Genomic DNA, 20,281 nt, shown 5'->3' on the forward strand with positions numbered 1-20,281 from the left:
GCATAAATTTCTTTTTTAAGTAAGCAACGTTTTCTGATTCTCTCTGGACTTTGCACGAAGTCATGGACAATTTCTCTAAATTCTCAGATTGTTCTTATTAATTGATGTTCCGTAGATATTGGACTGAACATTGTTACTCATCACACACACACATGTAAATCACAATATATATTACATGACTCAATCCGTAGTCTTTATACTGTGTTGCTTTATCTGACGTATGCATTTATATTACAGTTTGAGAATTGATGTATGATTTTCAAGCTATGGCAGCAGTCCTCCAATTTTATAGCCAATACACAGTACAGAGAAAAAAAAAGAATTTATTTGCTTAAAACCTATGGATTCTAATTAATGAGGAAAATGGTTGCATACCCATGTGGTCATTCTACTATACTACTACATTCTACTATATCCTTTACAACACACAGATTTGTTTAACTCTCCTTTGTGTCTTCTTGATTTTTCAGCATCTTACTTGATGAAGCTGGACATATAAAATTAACAGGTATGTGTGTGGAGTATTACATTATAACGCATTTAAAACAGTGAATAAGCTGATGTTTTCCTCTTTCTGTGTGCAGACTTTGGTTTGAGTAAAGAGTCAGTGGATGCTGATAAGAAGGCCTATTCTTTCTGTGGTACTGTGGAGTATATGGCCCCTGAGGTGGTCAACAGGAGAGGTCACACACAGAGCGCAGACTGGTGGTCACTGGGAGTACTGATGGTAAAAACAACATATGACTCATCTAGTTTGTATTGGTTTATTGGAAATTTAGAAGACTGCAGCCTGAAATATATCTATAACTTCAGTCACTTATGTTGTAATCACTTCATTTGACGGATATCCCTGTGAAAATAATTGTTTAAAGAGAGAAGACGTGTAATGAATTCAAATCTCAGATCTCCAGTAATCAGTTGGGGTCTTTTAACTGAGACTTGCTTTTACTCCTACATGATTGGATATAGACCGTCTCATGTGAGCTTTAAGCCATGTTATAACGTTTTTCCTCAAAAACATACCTGGAGTTGAGTTTTGTTTTATTCACACATAGTTTAGTAACCCTTTTATTATTAGTCTTTACATCTCCCAAGATCAAGATATTCTTTTCCACCGCATGATGTCGTGAAGCGGTAGTTTTCAAGTTAACCATTACCGTTTACTTTTAGTTTAGTAGAGATGGAATATTCTCGGCTGAAATTATTCAAATGATTCTAATGGAGTTTAAAACACAGTGGGGCACTTCCTGTATTACCATATGGCATCAACAGGATTTGTGTGTTAAACATGTGTGAATGGCAGTAGCCATTGGTAGAGCATTCGCCCACTGATCTAAAGGTTGGCGGTTCGAATCCAGCTCTCGACATAAACATCACAGGTTGAGCAGTTAGATCCACTGACCCACAGGTTGGCTGGTGTGATTCCAGCTCCCACAGATGAATGCTGCCGTTGTGTCCTTGGGCAAGACACTTAACCCACCTTGCCCACAGTGTCTGCGTACACTGGTGTGTGAATGGGTGAGTGGTTCCTTGTTGTAAAGCGCTTTGAGTGCCTTGAAGGTGGAAAAGCGCTATAGAAAAATGTGACCATTTACCATTTACCAATGAAACAAAACAAAACTCCAGGTATGTTTTTGAGGAGGAAACATAACTTGGATCAAAAAATAATGTAACGTGGGCCCTTCGACTAGGATAAAACAATCAGTTGAGTCTTTATATATCCTGCTTTTAAAGAGCTAGATGCAAAAAAGATGACAATTTTCATTCATTTTACCTGTTAGCTATATATATATATTTGTTATAATAATATTTCTTGTATTGTGCTTTGTGGTTGAGGGAATTGTCCTTACCTTGTTTTTTTACGCTGTGTCTTGGCAGTTTGAGATGTTAACGGGGACATTACCATTCCAAGGGAAAGACCGCAATGAGACGATGAACATGATTCTCAAGTGAGTCATTTTACACTGAATACATTAATATTACACCAGTAAAGCAGTAGCAGTAGCAGGAGAAGGAAGAGGAGGCGGAGGAAGAGAAGGTGGAGGAGTAGGAGGTGGAGGTGGGCATTAACCAGTGCAGCTTTTTTCTCTCTTTCTGTTTCAGGGCTAAGTTGGGAATGCCCCAGTTCCTCAGTTTAGAGGCCCAGAGTTTGTTAAGAATGCTGTTCAAAAGAAACCCTGCAAATAGGTTAGGTAAGTGTTGTGTTGTATGAAATATGTTGAACCTGTGGACTTGCTGTGAGAGCAAATGTGTATCTCTGGATTGTGGGCGTGAATAGAAAAGAGAATAGGATAGTGAACTACTCCTTCAAATGATCATGTATAACATAACCAAAAGCATTGTCCTCAAGTAATGGCATTATGTCATGATAACTCTTCTTTGTAGTAATGCACAGATTTACTACTGATAATACTGTAAGACAAAGAATTTAGACACAGAGGTTCACAAAACACTCCTGAGGCCAGAGAAAATGAGAGCGCATCTGTACAACATTAAACATGAATTATTTTTGAAAATGCCAAATGACACAAGTTGTTGTGACAAATGACCACAAGATACAGTGCAAAGGACGTCTGTGCCAGCGGTGCCCCACCCTCTAATTTGGCCCACGAGAGTGCTCTGAGAATCTATTCTCATTTAGTTTTGTATTGAAAAGACTGTCCGGAGATGGGAAGAAGGCCAATTCTGTCTATTTACTAATATTTGAAGTTAATTATATCATACATTTCTTTGCAGAAGAACACGTTTATGTGCAAACTATCTGTAGGTTTGGCCATTGTTCCACTTTAATTTTAGCTTGCTAAGGAAAACATGTTGGGCACCCCTGCTCTATTCTATAGTTATATTTAATGAATATATTTTAAAGTTACACTATGTACAGTATGGCATTGAATTCATCTTGCATGTATCATCAGAGGTTTTTCTATTGCTCAGAAACATAATTTTTTACTCTGGATGGGTTTGCGTCTCCACAGATTCGACATGTAACTTGGCCAGGTGGCATCACCTGTTTTCTCCATGTAGATTTTAATGCCATACTGTGAAACATTCCAGGCACATTAAAACATATTTATGTAGAGAAGTGAGTGATGAACCCTCCACCAGAAGTTACACAATGCACCTTTAATACAGTGTGATGGTGCAATTCAAAAAGTTTTTCTTTTTTTTTTTTTTTTTAATATCCTAAAAGGCTTGGATGTTTATAAGTCTTTTGAGTAGTGCTGTAACTGTCAGTGTGGCCTATTGTCTGTCTCTCAGCAACTTGTTGTGGCTCTGTATGACTTCACATTTTGGCATTCACTCACAGCACACTGTGAAGACTGACACATGCAAAAGTGTTGATCTCTGTGAAACAATAAACCAAAACTCACCGGGTTAACTCCGTGTTGTTTTGTTTAGGGGCTGGTCCAGATGGCGTGGAGGAGATCAAACGGCACGCTTTCTTCTCCACCATCGACTGGAACGTAAGTAACAAAAAACATACACTAGAACATGGCATTCTCGAATCCCTATAGTTTAAAGTGACTACTCATTTGACTAAAACATAAAAAAAAAGAAAGAAAGAAAAACTTTTTTCCTATTTCGGGAATTTTTTTAGGTTTCAAATTTTACTTCATGATTTGGAAATCATGACGTCACACTCGGGAATTCTGTAACTGTTACCTAGCAACCATGTTGCACACTGGGCCAAAACTCATCTAATTTACACAGAAATTAATATTTGACAAATAAAAGTATAAGAAAACACTTCTATTTTGTTGAAATTATGTTTTTAAGTGTAACAAAAACATGTTTCTTGCGTATAAATAATGCTGAGCTTTTGGGTAAAATGCTTCCTAAATTAGAATTCTCTGCTTCTGTAATTTTCAACATATTTTTTAGTTTTTCTTCACAAATTGGCCCTTCGCTGGTGTAAAACTGTAATTTATCCTGTCAGAATTCTATGATGCAGATTTGTTGACCTGGTTTATGGTGAAAATCCCTGTAATTACTGTTGCTAACCACATGAAATAGAAACTGGAACAGAGTTCAATGTCTTCTTTGTCAGCATAAATAAACAAAAGTGAAATCATTTATTCATAACAGCTTTAGAAAGTGGTGCCATTATTCAGCCCCAAAGACGTGATAGTTGTCAGTTGGAAGGACTTTAAACCCTAAGATTAATGTGACAGTTTGTGGAGCCAATTCACAACAAATAATCAGGTTCAACAGTTGTGGATCATAAATCTTGATATTTCTTTCAAAAACGGTAAATCTCTCATAGCGTTATAACAGGCCCTTGCCCACTGTTTGAGATTATGACATCATCCAATTCTAGACCCTTTTATCTCCTCTCTCTTTCACTCTCTCTGTCTCTCTCTTTTTTCTCTATCTCTCCCTCTCTGTCTCTTTCTCTCTGTCTGTCTCTTTCTTTCTGTGTTTGTGTGTCTCTTTTTTTCTCTGTGTGCCTTTCTCTATCTCCTTCTCACTCTCTGTCTTTTTCCCTCTTTCCCGCTTTTATTGGTCACAGCGTGATAGCATGTAACTCTCCCTCTTGTGCTGACGATTCACACCTCAGAATCGTTTTGGCTGCATTGGCTTGTGGGCATCAAGTTGGGGGCATGGCAGTTCTGTGCGTGGTCCGCCTGGGCACGTGGCCAGATCTCTGCGTGCCAGTGTTTAAGAGGCCGTAGGAGGCAGTTGGCATGACTGCGCTGGTAAAGGGTGGGAGAGAGTTAATCTGGGAAAAGACCCTCTCACTCTCTCACATATGTTCTGTACAATGAACATCTTAATAATGTGATGGGATCTCCTATTGTTATAAAATATGTTAGGTTTACAGGTCCCTATTACACAGAATTGACACTTTCGAGCTTTTAGCCATTTTAAAATATTGTTACTTCATCAAAAACATACCTGGAGTTGCATTTTGTTTCATTCACACGTTTGAGTAATTCTGCATTATTAGTCTGCAGATTACATGTACCGGAGTTATGTAATCAGAGTAAAATTATGAGTAATTTAATTACAGTTACTGTTTCAGTAAGTGGTAATTGGATTACAGTTAGTTTGTTGAGATAAATGGATTACAGGGTGGTATTTTCCTGTTTTCTTGTTTTCACATTTTGGGCTATATCCCCCCTTTTTTTTTTTTCTCTAATTCCACTTATTGCCGGAAAGTAAACCAGATCTGAACTAGATCTGAACTAGATCTAAACCAGGACTAAACCAGGACTAAACCAGGACTAAACCAGGACTAAACCAGGACTAAACCATGACTAAAACCAGCTCTAAACTAGATCTAAAACCAGGACTAAACCAGGACTAAAACATGATTTAACAAGACTAAATCATGCTCTGCGGACCGTGTCTCCTCCTCTTCTATCAATAATATTTTTAATACGGCGACGTCTGGGCTTTTTATTTTCTTTTAGCAGACTTACGATATCCTAGTCTTTGCTTCTCTACAGCAAATTAAGTAATCCAAAGTATTCAGATTACGTTACTCACTTTAAGTAATTTAATGGATTACGTTACAAACTGCATTCTGGGGTATGTAATCTGTAATCTGTAGGGGAATACATTTTAAAAGTAACCTTCCCAACATCTGTCTACATCTCCAAAGCTCAAGATGCTGTGGTGTTATGTAGTGGTAGCTTTCAAGTTAGCAGCTACATTTTACCTTTTATTTTGTAGAGATTGGCAAAAAAAAAAAAAAATTCTACAACTGATTCTAGTGAAATTATATGGAGTTTAAAAACATAGTTAGAGCACTTCCTGTATTACAGTATGACATCGCAGGGTTTCTCTGTTTTCTGTTTGAGACAAGAACTCCACCTAAATATGCAGGGTTTGTGTTAAATGCGTGAACAAAGCATGTGTGATGAGGAAACATCATTATAAAAAAGATCATAAAATAGCGTAATATGGACCTTTAAAGTGACAAGGTTCCCAGACTAAGTGAGGTCCTTGTGGAGATTGCATGTTACTCCATTTTAGTTGGATTAAGTCATTTATATTTTCTTTGCAATGAAAATTATACCACACATATGGAAAAAAAAGCATTTCAGTTCAGCTTTATGCCATAGGTTAAACCGGTTTCTTCCTTCGTAATTTAACAACTTTCTTATTGGCCTAATTAGTTTCCAAGGAGATGAGGTTTTGTTGTAGACCTCCCTGTAATTAATCTAAGTTCATACATGTTTTAGTCTGAGCTGAGATTGTGTAGATCTAATTAAACTGGTTATCTTTATTTGAAGTTAAACATTTTTGTGATTTTTCTAGAAACTGTACAGAAGAGAGCTTCAGCCTCCATTCAAGCCTGCAGCTGGGAAACCAGATGATACTTTCTGCTTTGACCCAGAGTTCACTGCAAAAACCCCTAAAGGTAAAAAATCTACATGTAACTACATCTGAGAAGTGTCCTCTATCGCTGGACGCTGGATGTCTCTAGATCTTTATGATTTTGAAATTTCCATTCTTGGGATTAACTTGGAAAAACATACAGAAAACCTAATATTTAGGGCCGGGCACATTAACGCGTTAACTTTGCGTTAACTAATTAAGTCATTAACGCCGACAATTATTTTAACGCCGTTAACGCAGTTTTTATTATTTATTTATTTTATTGTAAACGTCTGTTTCTCACTGGCTTTTATTTTGAAAAAGTCCACCGCCAGCGTTTCTTTAAGTTTGACGTCTTTTCTTTACACTTTTTTCACTTTTTTCTGACCACGTGAGATGCAACGTGCCCGAGCCTCCGCGGGCCCGGCCGCGGGTTCGGCCGCAGGCTCCGACTCCCGTCGCGGCTCCGGCCGCGAGTTCGGCCGCGGGCTCCGACTCCGGCCGCGGGCTCTGGTCGCGGGCTCTAGCTCCTGCTGCGGACACCAGCTCTGAGCTGAGCTTATTTCTTTAGTTCAGTGCTGGAGTAACTGATTTACCCAGATACCATTGGAAGAAAAAATGTGATTGGTCCATTTCCATTCCATTATATTAACCCTTTGTTTCCTAAGAAATATCAGTCCAAGTTTATAACACTGATCTAGAAATTATTACTAGTGTAGTGTTCATTACTCACAGCATAAAAATATTCAATAAATATATTAGTAGTACAAACGTCCATTCAATATTTTTTCTTGAGCCTTCCCTGAATACCTTGAAGGCTCTGAGGTGTTCCCCTGTGAAAGAAATTCTGTTTGCACAACAAATGTTTGGCTCTTTCATTTACATTTCCAATAAAAGAGCGCTATACTCTACTTTTTAATTCATTAATTGGTTTTGCGTATAACATGCGATTAATTGCGATTAATCAGGATTAATTGCTCGAACTCATGCGATTAATCACGATTAAATTTTTTAATTTTTGCCCAGCCCTACTAATATTACATTAATTAAAGGTGTACTGTTTGGTTGGGGTTCTGTCACCTGCAGGTTTCTATGGAAATGTCATTGCTCTGCTTGGAATGTTCCGCAGTATGACATTAAACAGATCTACCTTACATTTACTGAACTACAGGTGTTTTTATAGCTCAAAAATACCTAGAAAAACAGGCATTCTGACTGTGAGCGGGGTTACCTCTCCACAGATCTGACCTATAACTTGGTCTAGTTTGGTCTCCATGAAGATAGAAAGGTTTAATCTGTCTTGTGAAACATCACAGACAAAGCTATAACATCTCCATGGCGAAAAGCATTTGACGGACCCTCCACCAGAAACGTTATAGAGTGCACCTTTAAGGATCATTCCCTTTAAATCATTAAACCATAGCAAAGCAATCACATATCTGTCATGATATCAATACTGTTTAGACTTTAGAGTTTATCTTTCTTCGCCACATCATTTCACCCTTTTTTGTTGTTGCTGATAGAAATTGTATATGCTTATCTGTCAGAATATATGGTGATGTTATAAACTACACGTGCATGTTAGACTCCCCAGGTATACCTCCCAGTGCAAACGCTCACCAGCTCTTCAAAGGCTTCAGTTTTGTGGCTCCGACTCCGATGGACGAGAACAAGAGCTCACCACTGCTTAGCATTCTGCCCATCGTCCAGGTAACACCGTACACACTCATGCACAGAGTAATTAGGACAGATGTAATAATTATTATAGAACAGGCTGGTGATTATGGTAAAGTGTGTGAGATGAGTGGACTGAATGGTATATGTAATGGGTGTTATGACATTGGAGAGAAAAGGCAGTAAAGGTGTAAATGACATCACTGCATCTATCTGCCAGAAAGTGTTGATATTGTCTGAAAACAAAACAAAAAAACAAAAAACTACAGAATTTAAACAGCACATTTTCAGGAGCCTGTGTTAAATACATTCATGGTCCTGTTTAGGTGTTTGATTTTGAACAAAAAGGTGAGAGTGACTAATTAAAAAACGATTGGCTTATGCTGGCTATCTTGTGAATGTAATGTTATTAGACCTGTTGTAGTTCCAGCTAAATCAATTCTTTCTATTCAGATTGTCTTAAAATAAAGTTCAGATTTAAGTCTAACAAGCTTCAGACAGAGCAGTGCTTACAGTTAGCATCACACCCCCAGGGAATGCTAATGACACCAGCTTTCTCTTATTTTTTTTAGTATTTAGTTAATGCTGGTAATTATAACTTATGCATCATTTTGACTCCTAAAATTCATACTTCTATCATTTATTGAAGTACCGATAATTTTTTTTTTGCAAATATGTGGATGAAAAGGTACTGGTTTGCTCTTGGTTTGAGCCCAGTTTGGCTAAACCAAGACTAAACCCAGACCCACATCTGGACTAGACCAACCCTTAGTCCTGGTCTACCATATTTTCCGGGCTATTGGGCACGCTGTTAAGCCTCCAACCCATCAAAAAACGACGCCCCGCAATCCAGAGCACTCTATACACTAATCCACTCGGGTGTCCCAGCACGACTTCAGTAAACTACAAAGCCGCACCACCCACAGTGCACGCAAACACGCATGGAGCAGACAGCGACCGCGCAGCGAAAAACACCCACAGCCACACTCATCACTCCACGCAGACGAGGAATGGAACAGAGGAACGAACCGAAAAAGCGAGTGTAATGTGCCACTTCTAGACACAACTGAACAACTGAGTCACTGTAAACACGCCGACAATCCAGTGGTCCCAGACAGCACCCTCCCTACACGCCACAACTGAGCAAAGCCCAGAGTCACCATGAACACGCCAAACAAAATCCCACTGACCCATCCAACTGTTGTGTTTTGTTTAAAGTCCGGTGCGGTTTATTTGTGAAAAAAGTTTGAAAATAGACCATTTAATGACAGTGCACCTTATAATCCAGAGCGCCTAATAGCCCGGAAAATACGGTAGTTTAGTTCCTGGTTTAGCCCTAGTTTTGATGAAGTTTGTGTGCAAGTGGATTATAGAGGACCCCATCATAGCACAAGGAATAATAAATCCACATATTCAAAGTCTTATGTAACTAATTTTTTCCTTCTTTATTTAAATTATAATGCGTTTTTCAGATGCACGGAGGTTCAGCAAAATTCTCGGACCTTTACGAGCTACAAGAGGACATAGGAGTTGGGTCGTACTCGATCTGTAAACGCTGTGTTCACAGAGTGTCTGCCATGGATTACGCTGTGAAGGTAACCACTAAAATTTTCACTTCATTACAGAGATTTTGTAAAATATTTAAATTGTGAAGGGTTATTATGAAAAAAATTACTCTTGCCTTTTTTACTTGCAAAACATAATAACATGGAATAGGAGTAAATGTATGTAAAGAACATTCCCTGTTTAAAAGACTCGCAATCCCTGCTCTGACTTTAAAATTAAAATTGATTCGTAAACTTCCAGAGTGTACAAAAACATATAGCCCTATTAACAATATAAAAACAGTACTCAATAGAAAAGTTTACCACTGAATTGAATTTGAGCAATAACTATATCTTATTTAACTTTAATAAAGCATGAACAAAGACTTAATTTCTAATGAAGTCTAGTTTATTAAGCACAATCCAAGCTTAGTAACTACTTAAGGGGTTAGGAGTCAGGGTGAAGTTATTAAGTAGCCTAAATAATTTCTTATAATTCATAATGAACTACTAGTTTTAAGTTTTTGTTCATCTTTTATTAAGGCTCATTAATGTGTAGTTATTATAAAGTGTTACTCAAAAATCTTCTTGTTAACAATAATAATTTGACCTCCCCCCTATCTCCATTAGATATTATAATGTTTAACATGGTGATATATTTGCACATAAACTGGCTTAAGCTGCATCACTAGCCCCTCTTGTCCCCTGCTTTTATTATTATTACGTTTATTATGTAAGATGTCTGCTAATAGGAAGGTTACAATGAACCGTGCTGAGTAATATGGACCCCCTCATGATTAATGAGATGTCTACATTTACATACTACACTCAAGACCTCACTGTCAGAACATAATTATACCAATTACACAGTATTTATAGTACAATTGTGTAACCTGGTTGGAGATAATATTGGACGTTGAGATGCAGTAATCACTTTCTTAGTGTCTTGCCTGTTTAAAATTGTGTTTAATCTTTGGTTAATAAAGTAATGTAATGAAATGTAGCATATTTTCTAATTATCAGATGACACCAGTGGCCCTAACATAGAATAATACTATGTTGATGGCTGATATCCAATGTAATACACTTCATATAGGGTGGTCTTAAGTACAATCACTGTGAAAATGTTTAAATGAGGACAAGGTTTCGGACCAGTTTGAATCCTAATAGAGATATGGTTTGGTTTCAATCTAGTCCTGATATAGTTATGGTTTGGTTTCAATCTAGTCCTGATATAGTCCTAGTCTAGTCCAGATTTAGTTCCAGGTTTAGTCTGAGTTTATTCCCAATATACTGATGATTATGAATGCACCCTGAAATATCTTGCACTATCCTACTACTCTGTAGTATCTTGACAAATGTTTTCTCTTTTTCTCAAATTGTACATTTTCTTTCTTGTTTTTAATAAGACTCAATAGTCTGAGGGCAATTGCTTTTGCGTCATCTCTGAAGTTGCTTTATGGTGTTTTCTATTATTTTATACATGTAATATATGTCTATAAATACTACATTAATGCTTTTGTTACAGATCATTGACAAAAGTAAAAGAGACCCCTCGGAGGAGATTGAAATCCTGATGCGATACGGGCAGCATCCGAACATCATCACGTTGAAAGACGTAAGTAACATTCCACAGTAATGTCAAATAGAGTGCATATTCACCTTATTTTGCCCACCCACTTTTGTCTCTAAATGCTCCTAAACCACGCTTTCTTGGCACTTCCTAAACAGGGGATCCCATTCATGTCAATAGTCAATAGAATTTGAGGAAGGTTTTGCTGATTAAATACGACATAAAGTTGGTTCATTTGTGTAAAATGTTCAATATTTATGTGCGCCAACAAGTCACACTGCACAGATTTTCTGGGAGATTTTAAATGGCTTTGTGGTGCAGATAGAACTTATTTACTGTGGAGATCAGCAGCCCCATGCAAAATAATACAATCCAAAAGCTCCCACAGCAACTTCAGGAATAAGTTGAATAAAACTTTTTTTTTTTTTTTTTTCCCGTGGGGGCTTACCTATTACTGTGTCCCTGTGTCCCTCAGGTGTACGACGAGGGCCGGTACGTTTACCTGGTGACGGAGCTGATGAAGGGCGGAGAGCTGCTTGACAGAATCCTCAGACAGAAGTTCTTCTCTGAGCGAGAGGCCAGCGCTGTGCTCTACACCATCACCAAGACAGTTGACTACCTCCACTGCCAAGGGGTAACACGACTTTTACACTGGAGTAATCTAAAATAGTCTAAAATTCTCCCCCATAGTCTAAAACAACTTGGACTGTACATTGGCATCATAAAATAACTATTGCCCATTGTCTTGCAGAGCCCCCCGAGTGCCAAACTGTGGCTCCCACAAATTACATATTTAAAAATGCTCCTAACCAGCATACTGTATATTTTATACAATTAAACAGCAATTATGTTACTGTTAGAAATCATTGGATTTGAGCAGTATACTGTTATTGATTTAAGCTAAATATATTTTTTGTATACAAATAAAGGTTCTTTTTGACAGACCAGTGTGTTGTTTACACACACCTTTACATGTTTGAGGTGCCTTCAGAAGGGTCACGTGATATTATGGTGACATGCCTTAAAGCTTTAAGCTTTACAACGATTTTGGTGCCATTCTCCTACCTGAATTGGTAGGGGAATAGCACCATCTGCAGTCTGACTTCTCCAGGACAGCATTCCAGCTTCCTGAAAGTTGATAGGAACTGTTTACTGTCCTGTGGGACAAAAATAACCTTTATTTTGCTATAACTCTGGAAGACCAAAATGTACCTTTTTAAAGTTATATTTTCTTGTGTTTTGTAGGTGGTGCACAGAGACTTGAAACCGAGTAACATCCTTTACATGGACGACTCTGGGAATCCCGACTCGATACGAATCTGTGACTTTGGTTTTGCCAAACAGCTCCGAGGAGGAAATGGGCTGCTGCTCACACCCTGCTACACTGCCAACTTTGTGGCACCAGAGGTAATACACAACATATTTACATTTATTTTTAATATTTAAGCTTTAAACCCTAATACATGTGCACTCATTTTTGTGCAGGTACTAATGCGGCAAGGTTATGACGCAGCCTGTGACATATGGAGTTTGGGAGTTCTACTGTACACAATGCTGGCGGGGTAAGAGTTCATAACTATATATGTCCACTGTTCTGTCTTTTAAGAAAATTATTAACTGATCTCTTGTGTCCTGTCTTGAAGTACAATGTCACTATAAAAATGTTTAAATGAGGACAAGGTTGGGGACCAGTTTGAATCCTAATTTTTGTCTTGGTTTGATTTCATTCTAGTATTGATTTAGTTCTAGGTTTAATCCGAGTTTAATCATGTATACTCCAAAAATGATAGAAAAATTAATGGAAAGTAGTTTGACTGTCTACACTAACTAGGATTTCACTGTTGTTTCTTAAGTTTCATTCATCACGAATAATTGTTAAATTGTGATGCTTCTTGTCACTATAATCATATTCTGTTCCTATGCCCTTTATTAAACCTCAGTTTATTCTGCAAAGTATTTTTCTTAAACTTTTCCTGTTTTCTTTTACCAGGTACACGCCGTTTGCAAATGGGCCAAATGACACACCAGAGGAGATCTTACTCCGAATAGGATCTGGCAAGTTTTCTTTGACGGGTGGAAACTGGGATACTGTCTCAGACTCTTCAAAGGTACATACTAGTTCATATTGCACAATATGTTTTAATTTGTAAGACTCTAATGGGAACAAAAACAAAAGGATTTTGGAAAAAAATGCAATTGTAATTAGATTTGCAGTATAAAAATTTAAACAAGTAAAATTCTGTTTGGAGTGCACATCGTAAACAACTCCAGAAGCAGTAACATTTGAGAGAAGAACAAATTATGAACTTTTAAATGAAAATAAAAACCCAGTGCATTTCACAATGTGTGTAGAGGTCTAAACAATATGTTTTATAAGAAGGCAAGAAATGTTGTTTTTGCAGAGGACATTCACTTAAAGCAGCTGTAAAATCATTATTTAGACAACAGTCATTATTACTTTTATTAACATATTTAAATTTTCATTTCAATATATTGTACAGCCCTAGTTTAAGTTTGTTTTAACAGTTCTTATTTCCTTGCTTGTCCCAGGACCTCCTGTCTCACATGCTGCACGTGGACCCCCATCAGCGGTACACAGCCGAGCAGGTGCTCAAACATTCCTGGATCACCTGCAGAGACACACTACCGCACTTCCAGCTCACGAGACACGACGCACCGCATTTAGTCAAGGTGAGATGGGCTTATAGGCACTTTATTATTATTAAGGACACTACCTCAAACCACCACAAGAGGGCAGCGCCTTCACATTTACTCTACCTTTGTTTTATCTGAAACAGAATCTGAAGTAATTTCATACTGTAGGCATTGCATTCATAGCAAGTTGAATTGAATCAGAATCTTCAAAAAAAAAAAAGAAATGTCAAATATGATATGTAAAAAAATTAGAGATGGCAGCGTAACTGTTTTAATGAGCACTTAATATGGTGTGTTTTCACTGAAATAAGTAGCTTATAAATTTAGCTGTTACAGATTAATTGTGGAACCATTTAATGTTTTTTTTGTGTGTGTGTGTGAAAAGGAGGCAGATACTACAAGCTTCTGTCTCCTCCTTGCCATTCACATGTATGTATGTAACATCATTATTTTATATGAATCTTAAATGAACAAAACAAATTTTGAAAAATGATTGAACTGAAATGAACATTATTGTGACAGCTAACTCCGCTCTGTTCTTTGAAAGTTGTAAAAAGCGTTTATAAACTCATCGTAGTGAATAATTAGGAATGCATTGGGAAAGCAAGAAATAACATTAGACAGCTGCAAATGTTTTTCAAGTAACATTTAAGTAATTAAAGGTGCATTGTGTAACTGTTCTGCTAGAGTGCTGCTTTTCTGCAAGTTTTTTTTTTTGTTTTCTCTCCGTTGAGATGTTTTTTCTTTGTCTGGAATGTTTCACAGTATGATATTAAACCTTTTTATCTTCATGAAGACCAAACAACCAAGTTACAGGTCAGATCTGTGAAGAGACAGCCCCACTCACAGTCAGAATGAACATTAGGTAGGTATTTTTGAGCTGTAAAACCACCTGTACCTTATTTTCCGGGCTATTAGATGTGCTCTTAAGCCTCTAACCGACGCGCGCCCCACTAGCCAGAGCGCCCTATACACGAATCCACTCAGATGTCCCAGCTCGACTTCAGTAAACTACAAAGCCGCAAACACGCACGGAGCAGACGGCGACCGCGTAGCGAAGCACACCCGCAGTCACCCTCATCACTCCACATGGACAAGGAGTGGAACAGAGGAAAGATGTGCGATGTGCCACTCTGAGCCACAACTGAACAACTGAGTCACTGCGAACACGCCAACAATCCAGAGGTCCCAGACAGCACCCTCCCTACACGCCACAACTGAACAAAACCCAGGGTCACCGTGAACGCGCCAAACAAAGTCCGACTGCCCCATCTAACTGTTGTGTTTCCTTTAAAGTCCGGTGCGGTTTATTTGTGAAAAAAGTTCAAAAATAGACCATTTAATGACAGTGCGTCTTATAATCCAGAGCGCCTAATAGCCTGGAAAATACGGTAATTGAATAAAGGTAAAGTAAAGCTGTTTGTCATACTGTGGAACATTCCAGGCAGAGCAATGACAGAGAAACACCTTTTAAGTAAGTAAAAGCCTTCACTTACTTAATGTGTCTCTTATATTCATCTGTGCATATGTTTTGTGTTCAGGGAGCAATGGCTGCCACTTACTCTGCTCTGAGCCAGAAGACCAGCCAGCCCGTGTTGGAGCCAGTGGCGGCGTCCAGTTTAGCTCAACGCCGAAGCATGAAGAAACTCACCTCCACCGACATGTAGTCCCCCATAAAAACTCTAAAAACTACAACCTCAGAATCTCAACAGGACTAAGCAGATCTACACGAGCTCTGGCCAGTCGCACTTATACAAAATACTGTCTCCCTGAGTATTTTTTTAACGTATTTATTATTATTGTTTTTGGACACGCCCTTCATATGCATTCACACTGGACGAGGTTGCATCATGAAGAAGTCAGCTGATTATGACATATCTGTTACTGCTGCGGAGAGAGACGTGTGCAAACCCCACATCAGTAAATTAGAATGTATTAAAGGGGAAAGTGAATTGTGTTTTGGTAGTGTGGTTCAAAGATACATTAGAGTAATAGACGAAAATGTTTCAAGCATGTGTTCATTTTAATGGCAACGGGTATTTAACATTATACAGTGAGTGAAACAGGGCTTAAAAAATACTTTATTGTAATTCAGGTCTAAAATGGGACTCGACTAGGTTCAAAAACAGGTCTTAAACCAGGATTTAAATTGCGATCAAATCTAGACTAAAGAGACGAAGACTAAACCAGGGCTAAACCAAAACTAAACCAGGTCAAAGCTAGGACTAAACCAGTTCAAAAATGTGTCTAAATCAGGACTAAAGCAAGTCCAAACCACAGTTAAACCAGGTCAAAGCTAGGACTAAGCCAGGTCTTAACATGATTAAACTGGAACTGAACCATTTCTAAACCGGAACTAAATCAGAATTAAAACCAGATTTAAGACAGGTCTAAACCAGGTTTAAACCAGGTCTAAACCAGGTCAAAGCTAAGATTAAACCAAGTTCTAATGTGACTGACTAGGACTAAACCATGACTAAACCAGGTCAAAGCTAGTATTAAACGTGGTCTTAGTATTACTAAACCAGTACTAAACCAGGACTAAAACCAGGTCAAAGCTAGGTCTAACTCATTTCTACATGTTGGTGCTAATTTCAGTTTTAACCTCCATCAAACCAGGACTAAAACAGAACTGAAACTGACCCTACAATAAATTTATTTGTGACTTGAACTCCTAAGTACGTATATGAATATTTTTTTATAAGTTTTCAAAAGATATTTTAAAATCTGAATATTTTATTAGTGACTGAACATTGATTCCATATTCATTCTAAATATCCCATCACACTGAAACACATGCTTGAATGTTTTATCCTTATTTATCTTGTCCGCATATCACTTTGAGCTACACTACTGACTCCAATGGCGTTTCTCATGTTTTAATGTATTGATGTCGGGCTTATTATAGTTTATTTCCACAGCTCTCATATGCACTTGGCCTCCTCGCCTTCTCGCCCTCTCTTCCTCTGGCCGGGGGAAGATACGCACCAGCTGATGTTTTTCCTTCACTGTGATTGGCTGATTCAAAGCTGCTTCAACAAACTGTGGACCCCCCTGAGACCCCCCACTGCTCTTCATCGATGTATCTAAGCTTAATATTTCTTTTTTTTTTTTTTTTTTCCCCTCTTTCTATGTGTACGTCATTGCTTTTTTTGTTTTGTTTGTTTTTTTGTTTTTTTTTGTTGCTTTGCTCGCTTTTTTGATGTAAGTGGGAGAGTGCTGGGAGGGTGGTGTATTGACTTAAGAGGGGGGAAATATGACTGTTTATTTTCTGAGGGCTTTTAATAGAAGATTATAGAGTTTTGCCTAAAAGAAGAAAAAAAAAAAGTCCCCCATGATCAAAAAAATACATCGACCAGCACTTCTGTTTCATTCACCAATCAAGCATAATGTTAAGACCACTGACAAATGAAAAAACAGTGTTATTTTGTTATTTTAAATTTGCACAGTATATATCAGACACAAGTTAACGTTTCAAAGTTGCTGTGTCGTAACAAGTAGGACGAACTTGGATACTTGAATACTTGAATTTTGTCAGTCTGCAAAAAAGTTAATAGGTAATGTAATATCTTTTGCAGAGAAATGAATGTCCCTGTAGTAGTTTGTAGTAGTTGATACTCTGGAGGTGGTTACCATGGTGACACAATACACAGACATAAGATAGTCTGAAAAAACACAAAAGGATTTAAAATGCTGATTTTCAGGAGTGACAAACTGAAAAACTGTAGGCTTTTTTTTTTTTTTTTCCCTCTAACATGAAATCATAAAATTACAAAATATAACATTACATATACCCAACTGAGGTCTTAAATTTGCAATTAAAGGTGCACTACGTAACTTCAGACGTGGAAGACTGGCTACTTGCTTGTCTCCATGAAGATATGTGAAGTTATTTTATTTTATTTTATTTTTGCACGGAATGGTCCACAGTATGGGATTAAACTTATCTGCCGTGCATGTATTCAAATACAGGTGTTTTATAGCTCAAATATACCTTGATAAACTTTAATTCTTCTTATGTGCAGGCTTGCTTCTCCATAGATCTTACCAGTAACTTGTCTCCATTGTGATTAACCAAGTTTATTTCCATATTGTATAACATTCAACGCAATTACATCTCCATGGAGACAAGCAGGCGGCAGATCTTACACCAGAAACGTTACACAGTGCACCTTTAAGATAAAAAAAAAAAAAAAAAAAAGCAAAACTGGGTCAGGTGATTCAGGTGAAATAAACTGATAAAATAGAATTACATCAGAATACAGAGATTGTTAGTTAGTTTTATTATTATAATGTATGTTAAGTTGGTGGTCATAATCTTTTGCCTGATTGGTGTAGATGCATGCAGGTGACCGCATCATTCTTTAAAATTCCCCGTCATGTTCACGTGTGATGTTACAGTGTACTGAATGTGATTGCTGCAGATGGACAAAGCTTAAAAAAAATAAAGTGCTGAAATGGCGCTAATGTGAAGTATTGAAGCTGTTTGCAATGAAGAGCACGTGGGGGCGCTATAGGGTCTTCGCAGGGGGGCAGGACGCACCCCTTTGAACCAGAGAAGCTGATTTATAAATATATATATATGTATGTATATATATATAAAAGACATTTCCATGGATTCTCTTCAAAAAGACATTGTGGAAATTGTATGATAATGTATTTATTTCATTTGATTTTTAAGATTCTATTTTTCTTTCAGGTTATGTATATATTGACATTAAAGATCATTATTGACATGCATTAACTGTCTTCTGTACAGCGATTCTCAAAAACTTTCTCTCTTAGTACAATCTTAAAAATTCTATTTGGTTAGCATTTTTTAGTCTGAAAAATGTATTCATCTCCTATTTCAGGACTAATAAAAGAGATCTGTTAAGAAAATCAAATATAATGTAATGTTAAATATAATAACCATAAAACGGGGGCTGAGACGAACAGGAAAAGTTAAATAGTCCACCTTTAACATGGCTGGAATAGAAATTAACCAACATTAGATAAGGCCAGGACAAAACCAGGATTAAGATTTCAGAAGTTACTGTGGCAACAACACCCAAGTTAATGCCCAACTAAGTGCAAGAATAAACCAGTACTACACTGTAACAGAATTTTCATACAACTAGTGTTAGCTATTATCAAAAAGAACATATAATTATATTGTATATCTTGCATCTAGTGTTACTAATATCCTAAAGGAGTTTTATGTGAAGGCCAACCTCAACCCCATGACATGACCCTCTTCTTGTAATACCAAAGGGTTGATAATTATCAGACAAGAGCAGTTGAAGAGGTGCAGAACATAATGTCATGTTTCTGAGGTCAAAGTATCAAGAGTCCACTAATTGTCTTCAGAGTTGCCATGACGCTTTTGATTATGTTTTTTAGTCTGGGACATGTGTTTGATCGTAATTCAGGAGTGTTAAAGGGTCTATATTATTTTCTGATCTATTATAATGTTTTTTTCATCACAAACAGACCTGGAGTTGTGTTTTGTTTCATTCACTTACGTTTAACACACAAACCCTGCATATTTATGTTGGCTGAGCTCTTCTCTCATAAAGAAAACGCCCTGCTCCACCTTGTGATGTCATGTGGTAATACAGGAAGTGCTCCACGGTGTTTTTAAACTCCATACACCTTCACATTTGGATAATCTCAGCGCTGGAACTGCCAACGTCAAGTGAATTAAAGGTAAAAGGCAGCTGTTAACTTGAAAGCTTCCAGTACATGACATCACAAGGGGAAGTGAATAGAGTGAATGAAACAAAATACAACCCTGGGTACGTTTTTGATTAAGTAACTCACAAGAGTCAATTTTGTGTAATATAGGACCACTTCATGCCATGTTATTTTGAGGACTCCCTGTTTACCTCGTATCTGAAAACCAGCTGCAAGCACCAGCAGTCACCACTAGATGTCCTTACTGCTCACTTCCAAACCTCTCTCTCTCTCTCTTTTTTTTTTTTTTTTTTTGTCTGTCTCTGTTTAAACACAGAAGGGTCCCCGGTGCCGCTGCTCCGTCCTGCTCCTATGTAAATGATCTCTCGCCAGGCAGCCTCGCGCGTCCAACCCCCCTCTCCCCAGAGAATTGTACCCTTTCGTCCGACCACTGGTGTGTGCTGGAGCTGTCACGAGCAGACCACGCAGACCGGCACAGGGCAGCGACGCACAGATGGATGGAGCGCGCGCACACACAAACACGCGCGCACGCACACAGACACGGACACAAGCACGCACGCAATTACGCACACTTTGGCCCGTGGACCAGCTGTTGTCTGAACCCCAATTTTTCTTTCTTATTTCAGCCTGTGTCCCGCGCTTTCTCCTCCCTCCCCTCTCCGCAGGATTAGGTGCGTTTTGTAGGCAGACTGGAAGCCATAAGAGGTAAACAGTGGGATAATTGGTTTGACATAGTGCTCTTTGTTTTTGGCCTCCTGGCGCTAATAGACCGCGCTGGCTAATAAGTCCACCCGGTCTGCACACGTTTTGTTTGGGCTAGAAGAAGCAAGTATAG

General features: G+C 38.0%; 1 protein-coding gene across 1 annotated transcript in view; it reads left to right on the top strand.

Moving 5' to 3' along the window:
* Positions 1–18,510, top strand: part of rps6kal (ribosomal protein S6 kinase a, like) — a 29,997-nt gene extending 11,487 nt beyond the window's left edge. Inside the window, exons 7-21 of the mRNA XM_055159176.1 lie at positions 471–508; positions 585–727; positions 1,879–1,949; positions 2,104–2,192; positions 3,400–3,464; positions 6,265–6,367; positions 7,910–8,034; positions 9,471–9,593; positions 11,071–11,160; positions 11,591–11,749; positions 12,361–12,522; positions 12,601–12,677; positions 13,106–13,223; positions 13,666–13,806; positions 15,312–18,510. Coding sequence (XP_055015151.1) covers positions 471–508; positions 585–727; positions 1,879–1,949; positions 2,104–2,192; positions 3,400–3,464; positions 6,265–6,367; positions 7,910–8,034; positions 9,471–9,593; positions 11,071–11,160; positions 11,591–11,749; positions 12,361–12,522; positions 12,601–12,677; positions 13,106–13,223; positions 13,666–13,806; positions 15,312–15,437 — 1,630 coding nt within the window. The 3' untranslated portion in view covers positions 15,438–18,510. The remainder of the gene's footprint in view (positions 1–470; positions 509–584; positions 728–1,878; positions 1,950–2,103; positions 2,193–3,399; positions 3,465–6,264; positions 6,368–7,909; positions 8,035–9,470; positions 9,594–11,070; positions 11,161–11,590; positions 11,750–12,360; positions 12,523–12,600; positions 12,678–13,105; positions 13,224–13,665; positions 13,807–15,311) is intronic.
* Positions 18,511–20,281: the final 1,771 nt, after the last annotated feature.

This window comes from Boleophthalmus pectinirostris, unplaced genomic scaffold, assembly GCF_026225935.1.
Source record: "Boleophthalmus pectinirostris isolate CB_2022bp ecotype Guang Dong unplaced genomic scaffold, ASM2622593v1 HiC_scaffold_23, whole genome shotgun sequence".
NCBI lineage: Eukaryota > Metazoa > Chordata > Actinopteri > Gobiiformes > Gobiidae > Boleophthalmus > Boleophthalmus pectinirostris.